Source organism: Mauremys mutica, chromosome 21 (assembly GCF_020497125.1).
Source record: "Mauremys mutica isolate MM-2020 ecotype Southern chromosome 21, ASM2049712v1, whole genome shotgun sequence".
NCBI classification, from domain to species: Eukaryota; Metazoa; Chordata; order Testudines; family Geoemydidae; genus Mauremys; species Mauremys mutica.
The window spans coordinates 21,697,151-21,724,405 of record NC_059092.1 but is presented as its reverse complement, the minus strand read 5'-3'; the positions used below and the strand labels follow the sequence as shown (position 1 = coordinate 21,724,405).

General features: G+C 53.9%; 1 protein-coding gene across 12 annotated transcripts in view; it reads right to left on the bottom strand.

Moving 5' to 3' along the window:
• Positions 1-27,255, bottom strand: part of PHC2 (polyhomeotic homolog 2) — a 142,118-nt gene that overhangs the window by 48,540 nt on the left and 66,323 nt on the right. For 2 of the 12 annotated variants that reach the window (XM_044996346.1, XM_044996345.1), the window contains exons 1-2: positions 20,294-21,445; positions 14,866-15,099 (exon numbers count right to left, since the gene is read on the bottom strand). In XM_044996346.1, the coding sequence (XP_044852281.1) occupies positions 14,866-15,012 (147 nt within the window). In that variant the 5' untranslated portion in view covers positions 15,013-15,099; positions 20,294-21,445. Of the gene's footprint in view, positions 1-7,317; positions 7,405-14,865; positions 15,100-16,902; positions 16,920-20,293; positions 21,449-27,255 lie in introns of those variants that run through there. The other 10 variants (XM_044996340.1, XM_044996341.1, XM_044996337.1 and 7 more) reach the window with 8 other exon arrangements.

Sequence of the window (27,255 nt, the reverse complement as noted above, 5' to 3'; positions counted from 1 at the left end):
GTGAATGGAAAACACAGCAAAACAATGGGACAGATCCCCAGCTGTTCCCAATCAACATATCTCCACTGAGGTAGGCTGATTTACACCAGCTACAGATCAGTCCCAGAAGCTCTGAGAGAGATGTCAAGCTTTCATCTTTCATTTCACTGGGGTGCTAAGGGTGACTTGCAAAGAGAAAAATAAACAGTTTGTGCCCTTTGTTGCATCTGAATGGGGGGTAAAGAATGTCTCAAAAGGTTTGCTCATTTTAAAAGCCGTTTTTCTGGTTGTCTTCTTGTCAGAAATCCAGCTCGGATGATCTCTGTTCCCTGGGTGCTCTATGGAGGACAGGAGATGTATGACATTGTATGAAATCACACATACCATGAGAGTGACACCACAGACAGGAAGAGCTGTCAAGTCCAGTCCCCGGGGTTGGTTTGCATTTAACTCACATACCTAACAAACCCTTGGCAGACAAGCAGTCTTTGTTAAAGGGCCAACCTCCCAGCTCCTTCGATTAAGGACTGAGCTAACTTCCACCCTACTGCCCTGAGCCTTCTAAGGTATCCTCCAGCCAAGCCTTGGCAGTCCTCACCTACCCCCTAGGGCTAACAAAGCCATAAAAAGACCCATCCAGATCTACTCCAGGCATCAGAGAGAAGGAAAAAGGCCCAAACCCACCTGTCTCTGTGCAGCTCACCTCAAACTCTGAGGCTTAGTGGCAAATGACAAGGCCACATTAACTCTCTCACTGCTGGACATCTCATCACAAATATCTACCTACTGTAGGTAGTGATCTGGCCCAACTACTGTAGTGTCTGCACTCCAGCTTAAATATATTTCTCCTCCCACCCCCATGGCAGGCAGGGCAGGGCTGTTATTCCCATTGGACAGGGAGGATGGGGGAGGGAATGAGCCCAGAGCGACTAAGTGACCTTCCCATGCTCACACAGAGCATCTGGGGCCAAGCAGGGACTTGGCCCTAGGGGTCTCCAGCCATGTGCTCACATCTTAATGACTGGTCCTCTCTAGCCCACCTGGGATCCGGGGTGGAGTCAGCCCTTTACCTTCGGGGTGAGGGGTAGCTCAGTAGTTTGAGCATTGGCCTGCTAAACCCAGAGTTGTGAGTTCAATCCTCAAGGGGACAGTTTGGGGCAAAAATCTGTGTGGGGATTGGTCCTGCCTTGAGCAGGGGGTTGTACTAGATGGTCCTCCCCTTCCAACCCTGATATTCTATGATTTTATGATCTCCCCTGTGACCTCTGGCCTGAATGGAGTGGTAACAGTCAGTTCCATGTTAGACCCTAGTATATTGACCATACAGTCCTGCCATCATGGGCAGAAACCCACCCAGAATTTATTAATATCTAGGAGACACCTGTAACCTTAAAGCACCTTGCAGATATTAATAAACAATACCTTAAACAACATGCTGGGACAGGTCAGAATGCTTACCCCCTTTTTAGAGGTGGGGAAACTGAGGCACAAAGAGGGGCCATGCCCACAGCCACAAACCAAGAGCACGGAGTAGAACCCAGTGCCCCTCTCTAACCAAGCAGGCCTTGAAGTTGAGAGCAGAAGGTACTGGCTTGGGGACGAAAATCCTGATGAGAAAGAACATTGTAGGGCTCCAAACAAGCTTCCAAGAGACAGGAAACCCACAAGTAAGAAAGCACTGGGCAAATCGCTGCTCCCCTCGGCACCTCGACAATGGAGCAAGGGCAGGCGAGCTTCAGCATAGCTCCACTGCCCCCTGCTACCACGGGCCATCCGGAGCTCACACCTCCGGCTGGCGGCAGGTGTCGGATGCACCCGGACCCCATGGCACAAGGATCCCGGATCACCCCTCTCACTTGCAGGACTGCTCGGGAGAGATTGCAAGCCCGCCCCCGCAGGCCCAGAGCATCCCAGCTGCCATGGGCCAGTCCAAGCTGGACCTCTGAGCAGCAATCAGACTCCATTTCAGCCCCCGCCCCTTTGCAGAGAGACCCTCTGCCCCTTCCACACAACACCACAAAGTTCAGCCAATGGCTAAAATAAAGGCTTTACCAATATGCGCCGAGCCAGCCCCCTCATCCCCTCCCCCGCTGCAGCCTCCCTGGCACACCCCTCCCCCACAGCCCATTCAAAGCACTGCTGAACTCACCCTGCAGGGGGCCCGTTGTTCAGACCATGTCACCGCCTCTCTAGATCCCGCTGCACCCCCGCCCACCGCCCTTCATGGCTCCGCTCACCCACCTTGGGCTACTTCTGCTCACCCCGGCGGGACACCAGCCTCGGCAGCCCCCCGCCCTCGTCTCCTCAGGGCAGCACGCCCTCCCTGAACTGATCTGTGAGCCCACTGCCCTCTCCTCTTTGTAGGGTCTTTAATGGGGATCAGCCAATGGATGGGCAGAAGAGACTTGACAGAACCCCCAAGGACACAGAAACATGGGTAGGGGTGTCTGCAAACCACATGCTCCTCCATTGTGTCTGGCCCATGGCACCAACGGCGTGTCGCCTGTTCTCTGTGGCCAGTGCGTGCACAGTGGGTCCAAACCACTGCTGTGCCAACCCAGAAGGGTCTGCCACTCCCCTGCCCGGAGCAGATAGTCAGACAAGGTGCAGGGCTCAGGGCCCTCAGGCGGTAAGCTCTTTGGGGCAGGAAGGATGTGTGTGTGCGCACACCCATCCCCTGGGCACTGCCCCTCTAGGAACGGTACCACAGCCATGCCTCAGTGCACACGGGGCCACCACGCACACTCAGCCCACGCCGAGCCACGCCCCAGAAGACCACGCATGTGTTTCTCCTCAGGGGGCTGATTCCCAAAGGTTGTTGTTCCTCCTCCAGGCCCAAAGCTCCGGCTGCTGAGCTGGAGCATGGAGGCTGGGGACCAGCTGGCAGGAGTGGGGGAGCTCGTTCTTGTATCATGCATGGGGGTGCAGAGGGTTCAGGGGATTGCTAGTACTAGTCCCCCAATGTCAGGGTGTCCCTGGAGCCCAGGGAGCAGTATCTGTTGTATATATGGAAGGGTTGGTTTTATGTCGGACACAGAACTCAGGGAGGCCAACGAATAGAGGAGAAAGTGTCTTTGGAGTTTACCACCAGCTCAATTTCCAGAGCCCCCCGGCGTCAGCAGGAGCCCAGGAGGGTCCCTGAGTTGCCAAGTGGGCCTGGGGCACCTCCCCCGCCCCATCTCTAAAGCAAAGAGTGGGGCCAGAGCTGGTGACACTTCCATCACAGCTCGGGGCCTTCAGGATGCAGCCCCCTCAGACGGACCCCAAACCAGGTTCCCATGAACCAAGGCCAGGTGTGCAAAGAGGCTGGGCAGGTCGGGGGCAGGCTGGGTGCTGAGCGTTCCTGGACGTCTGGCCCCATTGGTGGGTGCTGAGCCATTGATAACCTGGCCCCAAGTTTCCTGCAGCACCGGCAGCTGCACTGTTCCCACAACACACAAACCAGGGGTCACCCAATGGAATGAACAGGCAGCAGGTTTAACACAAACAAGAGGATGTACTTCTTCACACAACGCCTAGCTAACCCGGGGAACCCACTGCCATGGGATGTCATGAAGGCTAAATTCACGGAGGATGGGTCCATCAACGGCTATAAGCCAGGATGGGCAGGGACGTAACCCCGTGCTCGGGGCAACCCTAAACCTCTGACTGCCAGGAGAGGAAGACGGGGTGCATCACTCCAGGACTATACACTCCCCAAAGCTCTGGTCCTGGCACTGTAGGACACTGGGCTAGATGGACCATTGGCCTGGCCCAGAACTGCAGCTCATGTTCTGACTGACACCACAAGCTGCAGATGCAGACTGCCTAGGGGAGTGGGGGGAGATGGGTTTGCCTGGATCCCCATAAACAGCCAAAGAGGGGAGGGAGAGGCAATCAGAGCTATGATTTGCCATCATTATTCCCTGCCCTGCTCAGTGGCTTCTTGCAGCAACATTGTCCCAGAGAGCTCGGAGGGCCCATGGGCCCCACAGGAGAGGGAACGAACAGCGACAGAGAACGGCAGGTTCCAGAATCAAGTCCCTGACTTTGCTGAGGCCCCAAATCAGAAAGAAAAGCTCCTTCCACCCCCCAAAAAATATCCCCTCCCAGCTCCTTCGCCCCACATACTCCCCCCAGCTCCTTCCTCCGCCCCAAATATCCCCTCCCAACCCCTGCCCCCCACCCTGTCCCCACCCAAATACCCCTCTCCCCGCCCCCCAGCGCCTTCCACCCCCCATATCCCCGCGGCTCCTCCCACCCAACCCCCAAATACCCAGCGCCCACCACCTCACCCCCTTTTGCCCCCCCGGCACAGGCCGAGCACCGGGCACTCACTTCGCTTCTGGCTGCGCCGCGGATCCTCCTTCCGGGGAAGGCACAAGCGGCGGGGTCCGGCCCCCGGGCTGCGCGCTGCCGGGTCCCGCGGGCGCTCCCCGCGCCGGAGCGAGCGCCCGGCTCCAGCCCCGGCCAACAACAAAAGCGCCGCCTCGGCCACGCGCCCCTCGGCCGGCCCCGCGCGACGGGCTGCGAGAGGCCCCCGGGCGAATGGCTGGCGCTGCCCGCGCTGCTCCGGCCGGCCGGCGTGCGGCACAAAGAGCTGCCCCTGACGCCGCAGGAGGTTCCAGATCCGGCCGCCTCCCCCCGGCCCCGGGGCAGAGCGTGGCCAGGCGCTGCTGCTCGGCGGCGGAGCAGGGGGTGCAATTAGCCAGACTGCGGAGCCTGCCAGCTGCGTGCAGTGCCAGCGACAGGCCTCCTGGCCTCTCCCCCAGCTACAGTCCTGGGGCTGGCAGGTTGTTTTCCAGCCCTGGAGTTGAAGGAGATCCAGTGGGTCAGCTAGTCCCGCCCCAAGCCCTCAGGTGGTGCCCGGCTTTGTGTCCCTTGTTTTGTCACGTTACTGGGTCCCCCCACCTACCACCACTGGGCACAGCCTGGCCTGCTCTAGAAACAGGTGGAGCGTTTTCAGTTTGGGGGGATTTTTACCAATCTAGCTGTACTGGTGCAACCCCTGGCATAAGCTCTCACGGTATCTGCACTGGTGCCAGTATAATTCTATCCACACTGGGGGGTTGTGCTGCTTGAACTATACTGATATTGTTAAAGCTGTACAACTTTCTAGCGTGGACACACACACACACCCTTAAGAAATCTCACCTTTGGGAGCTTTCTTGAGATAAACATTTCCCTTCCCTCAGTTTCATCCCATCCCACTATTTCTTACTCTTACAGAACAATTCTTCAGTAACCGCCCTAGACCCTACAGTGCTGCGGTTGTAAGCCAGAGCGCTTTGGATCATTTGTGCACAATTAGTGTAAGACTTCCCCCTAGGGAAGAATCTCTACTCCCAAATACCTCCCTGAGCACTTCCTCCATGCCGATGACACCTTGTACCCCTATACCACAGTTAGTGTGGAACTTTGTGCAACTTCTCTTTGTGACCGACTGCTTGACAGGAGGCCTTTAAATGTCTGGCTCCTGGAGTGAGTTGATAAAGATACGTTACATTCCATTCTGTGTAGCTCTTACCCTGCTAGATCTGCCTCTCCCCTTTGCTGTTCTAGAACCCAGTCCTACAAGGTGCTTGTAAGGCTTTAACACCAGGCATTGTTTTTGTTTGCATGACCTGTGGGCAGCAGCTCTGAAATTAAGAAATGATTCAGTCAGAGACAGACTAAGGCAGAGTGAACATTACTGTCCCATACACTCAGCTGTTAGAGAGAATTGCACCACAACTAACAATAAGCATGTCTCCAAGACCTACTTGGCCATTCAGTGAGTTAGACAGAACTTGTAGGGCTGTGTAACAGTGCCACCTGGTGACTTTAAATAATATTACAGCGCTGAGCTTCCCTCGGTCATGTGAGATTTGAAGCTACTCAGCACTTTGCAGAACTGAGTGAAAGGGAAGGACACAGCAGAAGAGAGGAAAGAAAAGAAGAGATGGCAGCACCTATTCTGTGCCAGGGCACAGTGTGAGGGGGGGCCAAGTATGGGCAGAATGGGGAATACCCATCCCTCAATCTGTTATGGGGGGACTCCCCTGTCATGGAGTGTGGGGGAGTCAGGGCCCTGTACCCCCCATTTCCTGCGATTCACCGTGACTCTCAGCCAGCCAGTAACACAGAAGGTTTATTAGACAACAGGAACACAGTCCCAAGCAGGGCTTGTAGGTACAACCAGGCCCCTTAGCCAGGTCCCTCTGGGATGGGGGCAAGGATCTTAGACCCCAGACTTGGGGTTCCTGCCTCTTCCCAGCCAGCCCAAAACTGAAACTAAAAACCTCTCCAGCAGGCTCTCTTCCTTTGTCCAGCTTCCCGAGCAAAGGTGTCGACTCCCCCCACCCCCCTGCCTGGCTCAGGTTACAGGCTCAGGTCCTGTCCCTCACCTAAAGTCACCCCCTGCTCTCCCATCCCCCATGCAGACAGTCCCTACTGTGTCTAGGACCCGCTGCTGTACATGCAGTCTCTCTGTTGCACGTCTGGGGTTTATTTTTGTTACTTTACTTTTAGTCTCCCTAACAAGCTGTTAATGAGCTGCCAATTACTTATGTATATCAGGAGTTCAAGTGACTGCCAAATCAAACCCTTCTGAGGAATGAGAAGCACCAGAACTTAATCCCAACGGGACAGAGACCTGGCTTCTTCTGGCACCAGGTTAGTGCTGTAGCACATCACAGAGAGAAGGGAGCGCTGCAGGGGCAGCAAAGGGAGGATGGGGGGTCCCTACATTTTATTATATAATAATGAGTTTCATATCTACAGAAGCCTAGCATTCAAGAACCACCCTACAATAACAAAACTGTATGTGCGCCACACTGCTCATGAGCAACCCTACAATAACACAGCAGCGGGCGCACAACACAATGGAAAGGCAGCGTGTTTCAGTCCCATGCATTATTTTGCACATAAGCAGTGGTGAGACACAATGATCTGAGGAATGTCAGGAGCTGGCTCTCTCCTGGAGCTGAGTTCCCTGGGGCGCAGCAGAGGTTACATTTCCAAATGACTGGCAGCAGCAGGGCCGGGATTAATTTCACCGGGGGCGGGGGGAGGAGAGGGGAAGGCCAGCACAGCCAGGGGTACCTCTCAGCAGAGGGGAACCATTCAGAAGTCACACCCTGAGGGTTACAGGGTGGCCCAGCTAGGGAGAAAAACTCCCCCTGGTGATTTCTCCTGCATGAGGAAATACTGGGTGACTGGGTCCCTTCCCCCACTGGTCATATCCCACCTCTCTCTTCACACATCTTCATTCACATTCCCCCTCTCCCTGCCCAGCCCCCATCATTACAGCTGCTCCAAAACCAGGGGAAACAAGCTTGGGGGAACTTCCGGGTTTCAGTTTCCAGCACCAGTTCTCACCAATGTTTCTATTAGAATTGTTGTTGAAGTTTTTCACTTGCATTTCTCCCACAGGAAGCCGGTCAGTGACAAATGGCAAAGGGGTTTCTGATAAAAAAAAAAGATGGCAGGAAATGTTCAGGAAAATGAGAAGTGTCGATAGTGGTCGATTTCTCCAGAGGGGTTTGATTTTTAAATAAGGCCACATTCCTACGAAACAGCTGTTAGTGTGAAACGTTCCTGAGTCCTATTGTGGCTCAGTCACTCAGGGCTAATCTTACACGCAGAACGTCTGCCGCTTCCACTAAGGCCAGGTCCACACAATGGACATCACCCTGACCATCGGGCTGTGCTGGGATGTGATCGCTGACTCAGTGTAGGCCTGGCCTTAGGGTGGTGGAATTGGTTTAATGAAACCAGTGTAACTTTGTGGGAGAACAGTGTATCGCTGTAAGCCTAGTGTATATTGGTTTAATTTGCCCTCTCTGGGCTTTTCTGCATGGGAAAGTTGGCCAATCTCACCTAAGATGTGAAATCAATTTAGTTCAAATGGTGCAACCCTGGTGCGGACACTCTTACGTCACTTTCAGGGTGGGATTTTCAGTTCAGTCGTTCTGGAAGAGGTCTAGGGCACAAAACTTGTACCATTGTAACTCACAACAGAATGGCTACAGCAGTGCAGCCCTCCAATGGGGATACAGCGAGACCTTTATTTCTGTCCTGTTCTATGCCACTCTCTTCTCTATAGTCTCTCTTCTTGCCCTCATCACCATAGTATCTGAGCCCCAGCCAGTTGCGCATTGAGTCATGTGACTAAGATCTGACATGTGAGGAGAGAATTGTTTGTGCAGCGGAGAGAGGTCTGGTTTGGTTGGGTTTTGTTGACACATCCAGGCTGCTCAGTGTTTGTATCAGTGAAGGCAGGATGGAGCAGCAACTGGCACTTAGACTTGGAGGTTTGGGATGGTCCTAAGTCTCCATGGGAGATTGTTCCCCAGTCTGGCACTGACCCCAAGAAAGCCCTGTTGAGGGCAGAGGAGGTCACCCATATTGTAGAGAGTTCCATGCAGGGCCGCCCAGAGGATTCCGGGGGCCCGGGGTCTTCGGCGGCGGGGGGCCCTTCTGTTCTGGGACCTGCCGCCGAAGTGCCCCAAGACCCGCGGCGGGGGCCCCCCCGCCGCCGAATTACCGCCGAAGTGGGACCCACCGCTGAAGTGCAGCCCGGTCTTCGGCGGTAATTTGGCGGGGGGGGGGGTCCCCGCCGCGGGTCTTCGGGGCACTTCGGCGGCGGGTCCCGGAATGGAAGGGGCCCCCCGCCGCCGAAGACCGGGCTGCGCTTCGGTGGCGGGTCCCGCTTCCCCCCCGCCCCGGCCCCAGCCTCTTACCCCCGGCTCCCTCCTCACCCGGAGTCTCAGCGCCTCGCCGGAACAGCCGCAGCCTGTGGCCGGCGGGGCCTGAGCTCCGTCCCGCTCAGAGCCGCGTGGGGAGGGGGCGGGGCTGCGAGCTCCACGCCGAGCGGAGGGAGCTCAGGCCCCATTGGAGCTCGCAGCCCCGCCCCCTGACCACGCGGCTCTGAGCGGGGCGGGGCTCAGAGGCCCCAGAGGCCCCAGCGGAGACTTGGCGCTTGATGCGCTGAGGCTCCAGGAGAGGGGCGGAGGCAGGAGCCTCCGCTGTTCTCTTGGGGGTCCCTGCGGGGCCCGGGGCAAATTGCCCCCTTTGCCCCCCCCTCTGGGCGGCCCTGGTTCCATGGGACCTGTGGAGCAGTTATCGACCATGGTCTTCATCCCGCAACGTGAGGCTCTTTCAGCTATCCTGGCTGAACACCTTGAAGATACAGACTGAGACGTTGGACTTGACTCTGCTCTGTGGGAAGGCAGCATAGAGAGTAGGAGATGGGCTGATGCGCTGAAGGTTGCTGAGCAGACAGGCTGTACTAGCTGGAGTTTCTTAAGTGCTGCAGGCTTGGTGCCTAGGTCTGTCACTGCCTCGGTCTGGCCAGAAGGTGGTGAAGGTGTGAATAACAGGGCCAAGTGTCTCAGTGTCTCAGCCAGCTGGAGATGGGAGAAAGCGTCAACCACAGACACTGCTATGGAAGAGCTCAGAATCAGCGAGGAAGCCAGGAGCTTCCTGAACCAGGCCCTGAATTGGCCAGTTGTGGGTGTGAAAGTGCCACCAGGGGCAAACTCCTCTGCCCCAAGCATCACCGCTGCCCCCTTGGGTGCTTGTCCCAGGATAGCTAGTCCCACGGGGGAGGGGAATAAGCTAGACTGGTCTAAGGCACCTTATCCAGTAGAAGCGCATCCCCACAAGGGATCACTAAGGCTATGATTTAGTCACGGGTATTGTTAGTAAAAGTCATGGACCAGTCACGGGCAATAACTAAAAAGACACGGCACGTGACCGGGCCACAACTTTTACTAAAAATACCCCTAACTAAATCTTAGGTGCCAGGGGGCACTCCTGCTCTCGGGGTGGGGGGGTTCCAGAGGACACTGCTGCTCCTTGTGGGGGGCGGGCACTCCAGAGCCCCGCCGCTGCTGCTGGGGGCGGGGCAGCCCAGGGCGCTGCTGCTGCTTCTGGACTGCTGCTCTGGGGCAGCACCTGGGACCAGCTGCCTGGAGCCAACTGAGCAGCAGCCGGTGTGGCTGGCCTGAGGGTCGCCCTGGGGTCAGCTGCACCAGCCACTGCAGAAGTCACAGAGGTCCCGGAAAGTCATGGAATTCCTGACTTTGTGACCTCTGTGAAAGACTCGCAGCCTTTTGTATATCAGTAAAAACTCACACCCCAAAGTGACAGCAACACTGTGTGTAGAGCAGGCTACACTCCACCAGAATAAGTGTCCCACTGGCGCTGGTACTGTTTAACAAGGCCCACACTTTACAGGGGAACTAAAGGCACAGACCCAGCTTCCAACCACTCTGGCTGTGTCCACACAGGGATCTGCCCCCGTCTGACCAACCTGCTGCCAGGTTGTGTATGGACAAGGCCAAAGGCAAAGATTGGTGCTTTGAGGGGTAAATCCAGGATAATTTTCTGCAGCTGCAAATCTCTGAGCTCCCAAGAAGCCCAACAGCCCCAGAAGACCCAGCCCAGCCCGCTCCTCAGGGCCACCCCGGGGGGAAGTGCTCAGTGACAGGGAGCCTGTGAAAGGACCAGGCTCAGGGATAAGGCAGGGGAGTGTGGGGAGCAGAGTACAACTCCCCTCAAGCCAGGACAAGTGCCCTACCCCCTGTCCTCCAGGCCTCCCTTCAGCCCTGGCTGACGCAGTGACCACTCCCCAGGCTGGGCTGGGCTGGTTCTGGAGCTCCCAGCATTTCCTGCCAGCACCCGGTGCCAGCTCCCCACCCCCTCCTGGGGAGAGGGGGGATATTGCGCCCCTCTCCTGCTGCCTCCCCCTCCCTCCCCATCTGCAGCCCCGTCCACCTGCTCCACAAATCTCCATTAAATCTCTCTTGGGAAATGGCATAATGTTCTAAAATATGTTGAAGTGTAGGAAGGCCATTCCCACTGGGTGGAGGTATCGGGGCTGCGGGTGTGAAAGCTCCTTTTCGTTGCCCTCTGCTGGACTCTCTCCAATTTGTCCACATCCCTTCTGTAGTGGGGGGCCCAAAACTGGATGCAATACTCCAGGTGTGGCCTCACCAGTGCCAAATAGAGGGGAATAATCACTTCCCTCGATCTGCTGGCAATGCTCCTACTAATATAGCCAGCTCTCCTGGACTCCTTTCCCCCTCAGATTAGCCTCCCAGGGGATCCTGCCCATCAGCTCCCTGAGGGAGTCAAAGTCTGCTTTTCTGAAGTCCAGGGTCCGTATTCTGCTGCTCTCCTTTCTTCTTATACATACTGCACCTGAACACAGACATGCTGCACACACACAGTGCATGCAAACAGTTCAGACACACACGCTGTACACATGCATACTACAGACACATGCTGCAGACACACTGCATATATGCACCACACACACTGCACGCACACACACAATGTGTGCGTATGCAAATGCACACACACACCCCACACACATATGCTGTGTGCGCACACACACACTACACATCTGTGTGCCCAGCTAGGGCCTTGCTTGGAGACATGAACACCTTCACTTCTCCCTCTACCTCCCTGTGCCCGGTCACCCCACAATGATGTCACGAGGTCGCCTCAGGACATGGATGAGTAACACCAGCCCCAGGATTGGGGAGCCCTCCCCAACCCCGCTGGTTGTCCTGGACTGTAGCAGCTGTGCCCTGGGCAGCAGGCTGGATCTGTGATTCCAGGCAGGTCAGTTGGATATTCTGGGGCCAGCACTTGGGGCTGCCTTTAAATACACTGAATAAATAAAGGGGCCCCTCCAGCAAGTGGAACTGAACTGAACCATCCTCTCCCCCAGTCCTGGGGCCCCAGAGCATGACCGTCCGCCCACGTTTGTTTTACTGACAGCCAGGGCTTGCTCAGCCGCTGTGGGTGTATCACAGCCTCAGCTAGAGATAACCTCAGGGCCTTGCCCCACAGAGCTCACAGCCTGAATAGACCAGATAGATTATTAGCCCCAATTTAAGGAGGGGGGAAACTGAGGCACGGAAACAGAAACATGAAAAGTCAGTAGCAGAGTCAGTGCTGGCACCTATATTGGCTGAGTGGCAGGCCAGAACCATGGCCACCGAACCATTGGGGGCCCCGTGGGCGGTGGCTACAGAATCCAGGGATGGATCACCCCCACCCCTCCACCCTCTCAGGTATTTAGTGTCTCAGCACATCTTCTGCATGGCTGATTAACTGCTACTGATTATCCCCCGTCTGCTGCCTCGGGCCCTCCCCCCCCCTTTCATTCCCATCCCTCCCCCTCTCTCTTTCACTCCTTTGTTACTGTCCACACTCTGCCCTCCCATGCTGCTCACTGCAGCCTTCCCACCCCCAGGGTAGAAGAACATACCCTGGGAGCCAGGGAAGACCAGGGCCCATAGCCAAGGGGGAGGAGTCCCTGGGGTTCAGGGCGAGTGGAATTGCCCCAGGTGGTTCCCAGCTCAGACATGGAATTGCTCCCGGGAGCTCTGCCCACCAGATTCAGAACTGGCCCTGATCTGGGGTGCTTCTGGACTTCCCTAGGTCCCAACGTGTGAGGCAGTGGTAGAGGAAACGGGGGGCCCTCCCCTTGGCGGCCTTTCCCGTCCGTGTGGTGCCTTTCCAGGCGTATTGTGCAGTTGACCAAAGGAGGTGGATGACATGAATTTTCAGATGGGGCTGGAGCGCGAGCATGCCTAGCACACCGCCAGCAGCAGGAGCTGTCCCATGGGGCTGGCTTCCCACTCTGCCATGACTGAGGCCAAACAGGAAGGACGGTGCGACCCCATGTGCCAGGTGGCAGTGTGCAGGGCGAGGAGCCCTGCCTGCCAGATGAGCATAAGGTGGGCTCGCTCTCTAGCCACCCCCTCCCAGGCTTTCCCTCCACACCAGGCTGGGATTGGGCTTGTGGTGCGCGTGGCGTGGGTGTCACGGAGGGGGCGGCGGAGGCGGCCGGCACCCACTGAACAGGGAAGCACTGCTGATATCCATCGCCCCTGGTTGCAAAACCTGGCCCCACCACTCCTGAGCTCCTCTCAAATGTCCGGTGCAGTGTGGCCATCGGAGCACATGCACTAGGGGCCCATGGCAGTCAGCTCTCATAGTCAGAGGCCTGCCTGGAGTCCAGTAGAGGGCACTGCGTGACCACAGGCCCTACAGCCTGAGGAGGTGCTGGCGAGGGGGCTGCTGTATGTAGCTGGTCAGAGGGGCCTGTCCCTGCTCCAGCTGCAAAACCGGGGAACACCAGAGTGTCTGAAGCTGTGGCGGGAAGCAGGGGGAACTGGGAGCCCAGGGCCTTCACCAAAACCAGGAACTCCCTGAGATTGTGTGTGTCCAACGTGGGTGTTGTGTGCAGCGTCTGGGCATATGCACGTGCTCTGTGTGCATGCATGCATATGGATTGTGCATGTGTGTGCAGTGCACATTGTCCTGTGTGTGTGTGTTTGTGTGTGCATGTCCTGTGTGTGTGCACACATGCTCGTGTGTGTGTGTTCTCTGAGTGAGCCTGTTTGCACGTGCAGGGACTGGAACACTTTGTGTCTACCTCCCAGGCAGAGGAGCCGGTTCCCCCAACCCCTGGCTCAGGGCTCTGGGTGCTGATTGTCCCCTGACTGAGAAATTCCAAATGCACTGGAAGGAAAGAGACCCAGGGTTTGTGAGTGGAAAAGTCCCACTGGCTCTCACAGAGAAGCTGCCCCTGGATGCCCCAACCATGGAGCATAGCAGAGGGAGCCCACTCACAGAGTCATTTCTAGAGCTCCTGCTAGGTTCAGGCCTATTGCTCTGCAGGACTTTTCTCAGGGGTCAAGGCCCCATCAGAAATGAAAGCACCAGCATGGGGTAAAGGCTCTGGACTAATAGAACCGACTGCCCAGCCAACCCCATGTTCTCATGGAATGCCTATGCTTTCTTTCCTTCCCTGAGTGCTGGGAAAGCACTCCCCACACTCTCCGCTGTTATTTTGTTATTTTATCAATAAAGCTTTAAACTTAAACCCTTGGTGTGCTGCATCATCTTCTCCCTGAAAAGATCTGGAGGCCTTAGCCTAATCAACTGATGCCTTTGAGCAAATTAGAAACAAAAATATAATAATGATAATTGGAGATATACCAATCTCCTAGAACTGAAAGGGACCCTGAAAAGTCATTGAGTCTATCCCCCTGCCTTCACTAGCAGGACTAAGTACTGATTTTTGCCCCAGATCCCCAAGTGGCCCCCTCAAGGATTGAGCTCACAACCCTAGATTTAGTAGGTTAATGTTCAAACCACTAAGCTATCCCTCCCCCCTAACTTCAATATGCAGAGCTCGTCCTGTCAGCACCAGGGCTCTGGGGTCTCGGTGCGCAGAGCTTGTCCCGTCAGCGCCGGGGCTCCGGGGTCTCAGTGCACAGAGCTTGTCCTGTCAGCGCTGGGGCTCTGGGACTTCAATGCGCAGAGCTCGTCCCGTCAGCGCCGGGGCTCCGGGGTCTCAGTGCACAGAGCTTGTCCTGTCAGCGCTGGGGCTCTGGGACTTCAATGCGCAGAGCTCGTCCCGTCAGCTCCGGGGCTCCAGGACTTCAATGCGCAGAGCTCGTCCCGTCAGCCCCGGGGCTCCGGGATCTCAGTGTGCAGAGCTCGTCCCATCAGCGCCAGAGCTCTGGGGCTCCAGGACTTCAATGCGCAGAGCTCGTCCCATCAGCACTGTGGCTCCAGGATCTCAGTGTGCAGAGCTCGTCCCGTCAGCGCCAGGACTCTGGGACTTCAATGCCGCAGAGCTCATCCCGTCACCACCGGGGCTCTGGGGTCTCAGTGCGCAGAGCTCGTCCAGTCAGCACCGGGGCTCCGGGGTCTCAGTGTGCCGAGCAGGGTCTCCAAGAGGATGTGAATGGGAAGCATGGGGGTTGCCTGGGATTTTCTCCCATCCCAGCCACCCAAGAGTGACACTCAGTTCTAGGGCCCCCCGGATCCTGCCCATTCCTTGGCACCTCTGCAGCAGCACAGCCTGGCTTCCTCCCCCACCCTGCAGGTCCTTACCTGGACGGTCTGGCGGTCTGGGATCCCGCTGTACACAGAGATCTGGGGTCCCGGCTGGCGCCCATTACTGCTGCTGCTGCTGCTGGCAGTGCTGGTGCTGCTGGTGCTGCTGGAGGGAGGTGGAACCTGCAGCTGCTCATTCTCCATGGTAACGGTCCTGGGCACCAGTTATGGCAGGAAGAAGGAAATACCAAGGCCGAGGTGGTGGGAAAGGGGATTCTGGTCAGGTTAGAGCTGGAAGGAGACAAAAGTAGGCAGTCAGGCTTGGGGCATGGAGCAGTCCCCAACCCCTCATACCCCAGCTGGGGCACTGACCCCTCTTACTGGCCCACAGCTGATAAGATGCTGCAGCCATGAGGAATTCTGGGGCCATATTCTCTGCTGCATACAGCGAGGATGCTGTCAGGGAGCCAGGTATGGGCTATCTCTGGATGCAGGTAAGAACAGCCTTGGGGCTGCTCTAAACTGTGCCAGCTGGCTGTGGTCCCCAAGGAACCAGCCTGTTCCAGTCAGTCTCTTTCCCTGCCCCTTCCTTCCCTTGACACGTCCCCAGCCCCGTGAGGCACACACAGGGCTGCCGTACGGAACGTGCTTCTAGGAGCTGATTCTGCTGGCTCCTTGCCGGCTAGGGACCCAAGGATCTCAAAGCACTTTGCAAAGAGGAATGAATCCAGCCTCAGCAGCTCTCTGGGGTGTGCTGTGAGGATAATTTGCCCCTTTAAACAGAGGCAGAAACTAAGGGCACATTGATTCCAATGCCAGAGGGACCACTGGGATCACCTAGTCTGCCCTCCTGCACAGCACTGGCCAGAGACCTGCCCCACAGCAACCCCTAGAGCAGAGCTTTGAGAAAACAGCCAGTCTTGATTTAAAAATAACCAGTGATGGAGAATCCACCACGATCCTTGGTATATTGGTCCAATGGTTAATTACTCTCATTGTTAAAATTGTACCTTATTTCTGAATTTGTCCAGCTTCAACTCCCAGCCATTGGGTTGTGTTAGACCCTCCTCTGCTAGACTGAAGAGCCCGTTATTAAGTATTTGTCCCCCATGTAGATACCTACAGACTGTGATCAAGTCACCCCTCAACCTTCTCTTTGTGAAGCTGAATAGATTGAGCTTCTTGAGCCCACCACTATAAGGCAGGTTTTCTAATACTTCAGTCATTCTTGTGGCTCTTCTTTGAACACCCTCCAATGTATCACTGTCTTTCTTGAGTTGTGGGCACTAGAACTGGACACGGGATTCCAACAGGGGTCGCACCAGTGCCAAATAGAGAGATCAAAATACGGTAACCTCTCTGCTCCTACTAGAGATTTCCCTGTTTATGCAACCCAGGATCACACTGGGAGCTCATGTTCAGCTGATTATCCACCCCCCACCAGAGTCACTGCTTCCCAGGATAGAGTCCCCCATCCTGTAAGTAGAGCCTACATTCATTGTTCCTAGCTGAATACATTTACATTTAGCTATATTAAAATGCATGCTGTTTCCTTGCACTCAATTTACCAAGCGATCTAGATTGCTCTGAATCAGTGACCTGTCCTCTTCATTATTTACCACTGAACCAATTTTTGTCATCTTCAAACTTTATCAGTGATGATTGTATCTTTTCTTCTAAGTCATTGATAAAAATGTTAAATAGCGCAGGCCCAAGAACCAAACCCCACTGGAAACACACCCGCTCGATGATTCCCAGGTTACAGTTACATTTTGAGACCTATCAGTTTTTAATCCATTTAATGTGTGCCATGTTAATTTTATATCATTCTCGGTTTTTAATCAAAATGTTATGCCGTACCAAGTCAAACACCTTACAGAAGTCTATTACTTCTACACTATGATGTTTATCAGCCAAACTCATCATCTCATCAAAAAAAGAGATCAAGTTAGTTTGACAGAATCTATTTTCCACAAACCCATGTTAATTTGAATTAATTACTTTAATTTTTATTAATTGAGTCCTGCATTGGCCACTCCATTATCCAGTCTGGGATTGATGTCAGGGTGACAATTTCTTGTTCAACCCACTTACCCTTTTTAAAAGTTGGCACAACATTAGCTTTCTTCCAGTTTTCTGAAACTTCCCCAGTGTTCCAAGACTTTTAACAGTCCAGCAAGCTCCTCTGCCAGTTCTTTTAAAACTTTTGGATGCAAGCTATCTGGACCTGCTGATTTAAAAATGTCTAACTTGAGTAGCTTCTGTTTAACATCCTCCAGAGATACTAATGGAATAGAAAGAGTGCTATCATCATCATATGTTGAGACTATGTCATCTGTTTTTCCCCAAATACAGAACAGAAACATTTATGAAACACTTCTGCCTTTTCTGCATTATTATTGATAACTACACCATTTCCATATAGCAATGGACCAATACCATTGTCAGGATCCTTTTTGTTCCTAATATATTTTAAAAACTCCTTCTTATTGTCCTTAACTCTGCAGGCCATAGAGTTCACCTTGCGTCCCTTTGCTTCCCTTATCAATTTTCTACAGTTCCTAACTTCTGATTTATATTCATTACTATCTTTTCCCCCTTTATGGCATTTGTTATATTTTTATTTTTTACAGCTGCCTTCACTTCTCCTCTACTCCAAGTTGGTTTTTTAACCAGTATGGCCTTGATTGTGGCTTTTGGGGCATCTTGTAAGGTGTTCTTAAAAGATTCCCAGTTATCATTTCACATTTTGCTGTTTAAATTCTTATTCTCAGATGAACTGGCTCATAATTGTTTTCAGCTTTGTGAAATTGGCCTTATTAAGGCACCAAGTATATATATTATTGGTCTGGTCTTTATTCTGCTTACATATTATGAATGTGATCAAGTCATGATGGTTTATACTTAAGCTACAATTAATTTTTAGTTCCCAAGGGTTGCACAGCATATTAGTGGGAATAGAACTGTGCTGTCTTGTTACCCAATCATGTGCCTTTACCACAATCTCATCCTTGTGTAAATGCTTGTGTAACCATGCTAACACAATTTGGCTCTTTGTCACCCTTTAAGTGACTGGTTCATGAGGCTGCTACAGGCTTTGACTAGCTTAGTTTGTCCCCTTAGCTCAGGCAATAGAGGGTCACTCTTCTAGATGCAGAGGACTGATGTTCAATTACTGCAGATAGCCCAGGAGTGCTGTTACCAGTGGCTTGGGTGAAGAGAAGCCTGTGGCAGTTTAGCTTGGCTGGCTGGAGGGCACTGCAGGTGCCTCCTGGTAGGGGTATCCTGGGCAAAGGGTAGGTTTATTAGCAATCCTGAGGAACTGGGGGCAGGTGCCAGCCCTGGGCCTTATGCTACTGTTGGATACACCAGTGGAGATTCAATTGCCTGCAGTGGAGTTCCTGTGAATGTGCACTTATGTAGCTGGGCACAGAATCCAACCAGGCAGCACTCTTACCCAGGTCTTGGGGAAGAGACCCTGTGCCCTGAATGACTCCTCCCTGGAGTCTGTGTTTCATCCACCCGCTGGAAGGGCATCTCCTCCCCAAGAGGGTGGAGTCATGGGCCTTCCAGAAGGGGAGGCGTCATGGGACCCAGATCCCTGATTAAACCTGTGTTAGCTTGTTCCTGTCACTGGTTCCTCTACTGACTGTAAGGACCCTGTTGGCAGAGCCTGGAGCAGCTGCTGTTCCCACAGTGCCACCAGAAAGTCCTGCAGCCGCGCAGCCGGGGAGTACTGTGGAGAATAGGTGCCGCAGGACGTACTGCCCAAGAGACCCTGGGGCCCTCTGATTGGCCAAGTGCCCCGACTTAACCCCAGGGGCTGCCCCACAAAGTTAGCTGGGCAGCCATACAGGCCTTGGCCTGTAACTGGGCTCGACTTTGCCTTGTATCCTGGTCTCTGGTCTGTGACTACAGCCTGACTTCGACCCTGCCTCTCGATCCTAACCTGGTACTGCCTCTGATCTCCGATCTCTGACCCTGGCCTGGCTCTTGTTTATGGAACCTGGCCTTGCGATTCCTCTAACTTGGGCTTGGCAACTCCTGTCCCTGGTGGGCAGACCTCAGACCAGCTGCGACCGCCTACGCCCCAGTCCCTTCCACTGACTCCCATAGAGATATCTGGACCGGAGAGTCACTTGGTATGAAATTTTGCATTGACACCTTCCCATCTGTGTCTATTTCATGTACACAAGGACAGATAATACCCCGGCCTGTGGGCACCACACAAGCCATGTGCTTAAATGTCCCTGTAGTCAGAAAGAATCTGAGCCCACATGATACCAAGGAGTGGGAACATTGGGGTCCCATGGTCAGGTTGCCAGGTCCACTCCGTTAAAATGTTTAAACTGTTGCCCCTGATGTGCCCAGAGAGTAGTGAAGGGCGGGGGCTGGGCTACTGACTTTTAGGGGGTTGATGCGGAGACTTCAGACACGGCATCTCCAGCGTTGCCAACCCCAAACATCCCAAAATCAGGAATCAGGCCCCAAAAATCTGCAAATTGGTTTAACAATCATGAGATTTTTAAAAATAATAGATGTAGGTTCTCTTTGCTTCCTGGTTCTGGAGTCTTGAGGGTTCACATTTTCCAGCTTTTCTCCACAACCATGAGGTCAAGATCAGGGGTGGGCAAACTTTTTGGCCTGAGGGCTGCATCTGGTTTCAGAAATTCTATGGAGGGCCGGTAGCCAGACATGGCCCAGCCCCGCCCCCTATCCAACCCTGCCTGCTTCTCGCCCCCTGACGGCCCCCCCCGGGACCCCTGCCCCATCCACACCCCCCCACTCCCTGTCCCCTGACTGCCCCCAGACTCCCTGCCCCTAACTGCCCCCCGCTGCCCCATCCAACACCCCTCCCTCCTTCCTGACTGCCCCCTGGGACCTCTGCCCCATCCAACCACTTCTTTCTCCCTGACCGCCCCCAGATCCCCCACCCCTAACTGCCCCCCACCACTCCATCCAACCCCCTCTCTCCTTCCTGACTGCTCCCCCGGGACCCCTGCCCCATCCAACCACCCCTTCTCCCTGATTGCCCCCAGAAGCCCCGCCCCCATTCAACCCCCCTGTTCCCCGACCTCTGACTGCCCCACCCCATCCACCCCCCTGGTCCCTGACCACCCCCCAAACTCCCCTGCCCTCTATCCAACCCCCGTCCCCCACTCCCTGCCCCCTTACTGTGCTGCCTGGAGCACCGGTAGCTGGTGGCGCAGCTGCACCAATGGTGCAGCTGCACCACCCGGCTGAAGCCAGCCGCGCTCCGCGCAGCACAGAGACAGGGTCAGGGCGGCTTTGCAGCTGTGCTGCCCCAGGAGCTCACAGTCCTGCTGCCCAGAGCATTGCACCTGCGGCGCAGTGAGCTGAGGCTGCGGGGGAGGGGGGACAGCAGGGGAGGGGCCGGGGGTGAGCCTCCTGGGTCAGGAGCTCAGGGGCTGGGCAGGAGGGTCCCATGGGCCATAGTTTGCTCACCTCTGCTCTAGATAGTTACCTTATAACAAGAAGGGAAGCTGGGGGTATCTCCTAATTCCAGGTGCTTGGGCTTCCAGCAAAGGACCAACTATCATGAGACTCCCAATACAATCGGGAAGGTTGGCACCGTTGCCTTCCAGGGCCGAGAGATGAATCCAGCTGGAGCCCGTCCCTTAGAGATGAAATGACTGGTTGCTTTATACCCCTGCAGAATGACACTGGAGAATGGATCAGATTAAATAAAACCCCAGCTTCCTGGTAAGCAGAACTAAGTCACTTGCCAGCCCTTATGGGCTGAGTCGGGAGAACAAGCTGAGGCAACACAAGAGCCAGCCAGGGCCCCAGTCATGCATGTTTGTCCGAACACACAACACAGCCACAGGAACGCACTCCTTTGCTCCCCTCGGGATCTGGCACCTCAATCCCCTAGGCTCCTGGGGAATCCCCGTGTCCATCCCCATGGTGTCTAGCTTACATGAGGGAAGCAACATAGGGACATGGCAGCGGAAGGGACGTCCTGAGTCACTGAGTCCAGTCCCCTGCTATAGCAGCAATCAAACATCATATAATCCCATTCATACATTTCTCAGGCTCCATGTTAAAGCCAGCTAGGTTCTCTGCCCATCCTGCTCCTATTGGGCGGCTCCAGAACCTCCTTCCTCTGATCGTTAGAAACCTTCTAATGTCCAGCCTAGATTGATTCCTGGCCAGTTTATCCCCATTTGTTCTTGTGCCAACATTATCCTTCAGCTTCACTAGCTCTTCACCTCCCTGGTGTTCACCCCTTGCTGTATTTATAGAGAGCAACCAGAGCCCCACTCCAGCTGTGTTCGACGAGGCTGACCAACCCCAGTTCTCCAGGCTCCAGATCAGCTTTCCAAGCTGCCGATCATCCTGGCAGCTCTTCTCTGCCCTGATCCAGTTTGAATTCATCTTTCTTGAACATGGATGACCAGAATAGTATCCCAGGTTCCAGAGTAGGTCTGACCAGTGCCAAACAGAGGGGTAATATAACCTCTTTCACCTCCTCCAGAGTTCCTGCTTTACACATCCAAGAGCAGCTCCAGCAAAGAAGAGAAGAGCGAGACTCTCTCAGGTGCTTGGACCCATGGCCTGACCTTGTGGCCTCTCTCCTGGCTAGAGTTGCCAACTTTCTACTCTCACAAAACTGAACACCCTTGCCCCATCCCTGCACTGTCCCTCCTCTGAGGCCCTGCCCCTGCCACACCCCTTCTCTGAGGCCCTGCCCCCACTCATTTCATCCCCCCTCCCTCTGTCTCTCATTCTCCCCCACCTTCACTCACTCGCTCATTTTCACCAGGCTGACGGTGTCCAGGGAGTGAGCACCAGCCGGACAGACAGATGGTGCCAAGGGAGTGTGTACCAGCCAGCCAGCCAGACGGTGTCCAGGAAGCGGGCACCAGCTGGGCAGACAGATGGTGCCAAGGGAGTGTGCGCAAGGTGGGCAGACAGATGGTGCCCAGAGAGTGTGTGCCAGTTTGGCAGACAGCCAGCCGGGTAGACAGATGGTGCCCAGGTAGCATGGTAGCATGTGCCAGCCAGGCAGACATAGTATGCCAAGGAAATGTGTGCCAGGCAGACAGACAGATGGTGCCCAGGGAGCAAGCACCAGCTGGACAGACAGAGGGTGCCAAGGGAGCATGCGCCAGACAGGCAGTGCCCAGGGAGTGGGCACCAGCTGGACAGACAGAAGGTGCCCAGGGAGCAGGCACCAGTCAGGCAGACAGACAGTGCCAAGGGAGTGGGCACCAGCCGGATAGACAGATGGTGCCCAGGGAGTGTGCGCCAGCCGGACAGACAAATGTCCCTCTCAATGTCATGAAAATCAGCTCCACTGTGGAGTCCGGAGTGAGCAGCGGGACCCTGCAGTGACTGTGATTCAGGGACTAGGAGCCTCCCCTTGCTGCAATGGGCTAAGGCCATTTACTGCTCCCCCAGACCAGTGTCCCCGGCTGAGTGTCTGTCTGATTTCCCTGGGCTCTGGGATGCGACCAGCCTGGGACTAAGCAGGAGCCGCTGGCCAGGAACCCCCTTGGCATGTAGGAGTTTTCCCTGCCCTTGTTCATTCAGTTCCCCCTCCAGCTCTGAGTAACTGCCAGGGGCCAGCCCTGCATATTGCCCACCCCTTCCCAGGCTGGGCTACTGACTCTGGTGTGTTGGCGGCAGGCTCAGGCCCCAGATCTACAGGTCCTTGTACTTTTCCCAATGACATCTGTTTTCTTTCCCTTGTTCTCTGTGTCACTTGGCCAGGGAGCGGTGGGGACACCGGGCTCCAGGCCATCCCAGGGAGCAGGGTCGTGACATTTGCTCACTTGCCTTTTGTCACTGATGCCAGGCAGAAGCCCAGTTCACTGTGCAGCTCTCAGCCTGCAGTGTCTTTGCACTCTAGCCTAACCCAGGCCTTGGCTAGCAGGACTAGCGGTTGGTCCTCTACCTCCATGCTGTACGGCACAGCAGGGCAAGGCCCAGTCAAGCCTTGCCCCAAATGGGCCACCTTGGTCTCAAATAATTTGCTGATTTTGAAGAAAACAAACAGCAGTTTTGCCGCAGGAAATGCATTTGGTGAGAATGGGGCCAGAGCAGCCTGCGGTGCATAGTGCCTGGGGACTCCCCTTGGTCACCAGCACAGATGGATGCATTTCTCACCGTGGGGAGTTCCAGAGGATGGACATGCTGTGCCAACCTCGCTTCTGGTTCCCCCTGCTCTGTGTGGGACGTGCCCAGGCCTGGCACAGCATACTTCCCCCCAGCACTGGCACTGCTCTTCTGTGTAGGGGAGGGGGTGGAGCCAGATTCTGCCCACTTCCCCCACTTGCACGAGGAGAGGATGTAGCAGCCCTGCGGACGCTGCTCTCCCCCAGATGTCTGGCAGTGAAAGGTCTAACATGATCCAATGGCTGGAAGCTGAAGCTAGACAAATTGAGACCGGAAATAAGGTGTAAATTGTTAACGGTCAGGCAGGGTAAGTAACTACTGGAACAATTGACCAGGGTTGTGGTGGATTCTCCATCACTGGCCATTTTTAACTCAAAACTGACTGGTTTTCTAAAAGCTCTGCTCTAAGGATTATTTGGGGGCAGGTCTCTGGCCTGTGCTAAACAGAGGTCAGACTACAGGATCATAATGGTCCCTTCTGGCCTTAGGAGGAATGAATTGCCAGGATCACCCTGTTTTCCCTTTTGGAAGCTGGGCATCACACCTGCCTCTGCCAGTCCACTGGGAGCTCTCCCATTCCCCTGAGCTTCTATAAGCCTAATAATACCTAGCTTTTATCATGTGCTTTTCATCAGCAGACCTCAAAGAGCTTTACACAGAAGGACAGTATCATCATAATTTTACAGATGGGGAAACTGAGGCACCGGGTGGGGAAGTTATTTTTTCTAGGTCATGTAGGAGACCAGTGGCAGAGCCAGGAGAGCCCTGATCTCCTGAGTCCTAGTCCTGTGCTCTGATCACTATTCCACACTGATTCAAAACTCAGTTCCTGGAGATGTGCATCACCCAGCCATGCTGATCCAGACCTGTTTAGTTCGAGGCCATGTATTCCCTTCCCTGCTGTTTGCCAACCAATGCCTCGTTTACCACTTCCCTCTCCTACTCCTTCAGCCCCTCTCTGTGCTCACGGCTATCCCCCAAAGCCCTTCTTCTTCGGCTTAGCCCTGGGGCAAGCCCTGTCTCCTTCTGCCCTGCAGCTCTTACTCAAGCAAAACTCCCTTGGACTCGGTCAGGGTTTGGCCTGAGAATATGCGGCAGCTCCAGCCAGCTTCTTTTTCCAGCAGATCCCTTCACTGATTCATGAGCCAGATTCCCAGCTGGTGTAAACAGGCGTAGATCCAATAAGGGGCTGTTGAAGTCCTTGAAGCTGCACAGGTTTATGCCAACTGAGGATCTGGCCTCATAGATCCCCCTTGGGTTGCCTCTTTCTCCTTCTTCATTACTAGTGCAGGCTTCTCTTCCTGCCCGCACATCTCTGAGCCAGACTCTCATGGAGCCTCATTAGCTGCTTCTTTCCCCTTCACTGAAGCAGACACTTTCTCCACTAGGATACGCAATCCCCTGGGCCCTGCTGAGCCTGGCTGAAATTGAAGCCAGTTTATTTACCCGCAGCCCGGCCCTGGCTCCCTTGAGTCTTTTATGGGCTTGAGCATACAAATGTTGTTGTTGTTTTATGGGCAATCCTGCTGCGATAGGTACAGCAGTGGAAATGGCCGTGGAGATGCAGTTTCTGGCAGGAGGGCCTGGGGATAGGGGGTTTTACAGCTCCAGGAACTGCTCTGCTGCTAGCAGACAGAGACCCATGAGCTCCCCTTTGATATATGGCATGGCTGTAAATCTCTTCCTCCCTTGCAGACCTCGTTCCAGGCCATGTACCTTTAAACTGCTCCACTGGGCACCAGAGCATTGTTCCTCTGAGGGCGGCAGGAGGCCTTTGGCCCCATCGGCTCAGCAGAGTGGAGGTGTCTGAATGACTGACAGGAAACTCTCCAGGCCTCTCACCTCCACAGCATCCAAATGATAATAACTGGAGATATACCAATCTCCTAGAACTGGAAGGGACCTTGAAAGGTCATCTAGTCCAGCCCCTGCCTTCACTAGCAGGACCAATTTTTGCCCCAGATCCCTAAGTGGCCTCCTCAAGGATTGAACTCACAACCCTGGGTTTAGCAGGCTAATGCTCAAACCACTGAGCTATCCCTCCCTCCCCCATGATGCCCAAGTGAGGGCTGCTCTGGCATCTCACTGGGCACCTGCGGGCCAGGCTGAGCAGATTGGAGCCACCCTCATTTTCAGACCAGAGTCATGGTCTGCAGAGATCCAAATGCCTCTGGGGCCTTCATGGGCAGATTATGGGTGGGGCATGGGGGGACCTTGCCCCCCCCAAACTGTAAGCCTCAGACAGGCAGCCTTAGGCTATGTCTACACTACACAGCTTTTAGCGACACAGCTGTGTCACTACAGCCATGCCGCTAAAAGTTGCGCAGTGTAGCCACTGTTTGTTGGCTCTCCTGTGACAAAAAACTTCCACCCCCAACGAGCGGCACATTTGCGTTGTCCTCAGAATTTTGTTTATAACACAGTAATTAACGGGTGGTTAAGATAAGACAGGGCTGTTAGGAGGTTTCCTAAAGTTAAATGATCTGCTCTAAGCTTGGTGAACTGCAAACAGTAAATAGCCTAAATGATAGAACATAACTGTAGATTTTTCTACAATTGTTTCAATTGTTGTATTCAAGAGGTGGTAACAAGTTACTACTATCTTTCTTTAAGAAGATAACTCCTTTTTAAACAAAGGAAATGCAGTAAATCTAGGAAGTCAGGAAGGCATTTGATACAGTTCCACATGCGAAATTATTAGTTAAACTGGAGAAAATGGAGATTAATAAGAGAACTGAAAGGTGGATAAGGAGCTGGTTAAAGGGGAGACTGCAACAGGTCATACTGAAAGGTGAATTGTCAGACTGGAGGGAGGTTACTAGTGGAGTTCCTCAGGGATCAGACTTGGGACCAATCTGATTTAACAGTTTTATTACTGACCTTGGCACAACAAGTGGGAGTGTGCTAACAACATTTGCAGATGGCACAAAGCAGGAAGGTATTGCCAATACGAAGGAGGGCCAGAATATCATACCAGAAGATCTGGATGACCTTGTAAACTGGAGTAATAGAAATGGGATGATATTTAATAGTGCAAAGTGCAAGGTCCTGCATTTAGGGACTAACAAGAATTTTTGCTATATGCTGGGGACTTATCAGTTGGAAGCGATAGAGGAGGAGAAAGACCTGGGCATATTGGCTGATCACTGGATGACTACAAGCTGTCAATGTGATGTGACCATGAAAAGGCTAACACAGTCCTGGGGTACATCAGGCGAGGTATTTCCACTAGAGACAGAGAAGTGTTAGTACCATTATACAGGGCACTGGTGAGACCTCATCTGGAGTATTGTGTGCAATTCTGGTCTCCCATGTTTAAGACAGATGAATTCAAACTGAACAGGTGCGGAGAAGGGCTACTAGGATGATCTGAGGAATGAAAAACCTACCTTAGGAGAGGAGACTCACAGAGCTTGGCTTGTTTAGCCTAACCAATAGAAGGCTGATGGGAGATACGATTGCTCTCTATAAATACTTCAGAGGGATAAATACCGGGGAGGGAGAGGAGTTATTTAAGTTAGGCACCAACGTGGACCCCAGAACAAATGGATATAAACTGGCCATCAGCAAGTTTAGGCTTGAAATTAGGAGTGAAGTTCTGGAGCAGTCTCCCAAGAGGAGTAGTGGGGGCAAAAAAACCTGACTGGCTTCAAAACTGAGCTTGATAAGTTTATGGAGGAGATGGTATGACAGGACTGTCTACAATGGCATGTGGCCCATTGTTGACTGCCCGTAGCATAAATCCCCAATGGCTCGAGATGGGACACTAGATGGGGAGGGCTTTGAGTTACACAGAGAATTCTTTCTCAGGTATCTTCCTCATGGGTCTTGCCCACTTGCTCAGGGTCTAACTGATCACCATATTTGGGGTCGGGAAGGATCACCATTTTCCCCCAGATCAAATTGGCAGAGACCTTGGGGTTTTTTGCCTTCCTCTGCAGCATGGGGCATGGGTTTAAACTAGTGTAAATGGTGAATTCTCTGTAACTTGAAATCTTTAAACCATGATTTGAGGATGTCAATAACTCAGCCAGATCTTAGGGATCTATTACAGGAGTGGGTGGGTGAGGTTCTGTGGCCTGCAAGGTGCATGATCAGACTAGATTATCACGCTGGTTCCTTCTGACTTCAGTAAGCGTATCTGAGTAAGAATATACATGACCATTTTAAACCTAGCCAATGCCCCATAAGTGACTTGCCGCAAGATGTCAGAACATGTTAGCATTAGAGCTGAGTGAGTCTAATATTTAATTTCCTTTCTTGATATAGGAAATAGATACCATGCTCCTGTCAGATAATTTCTAA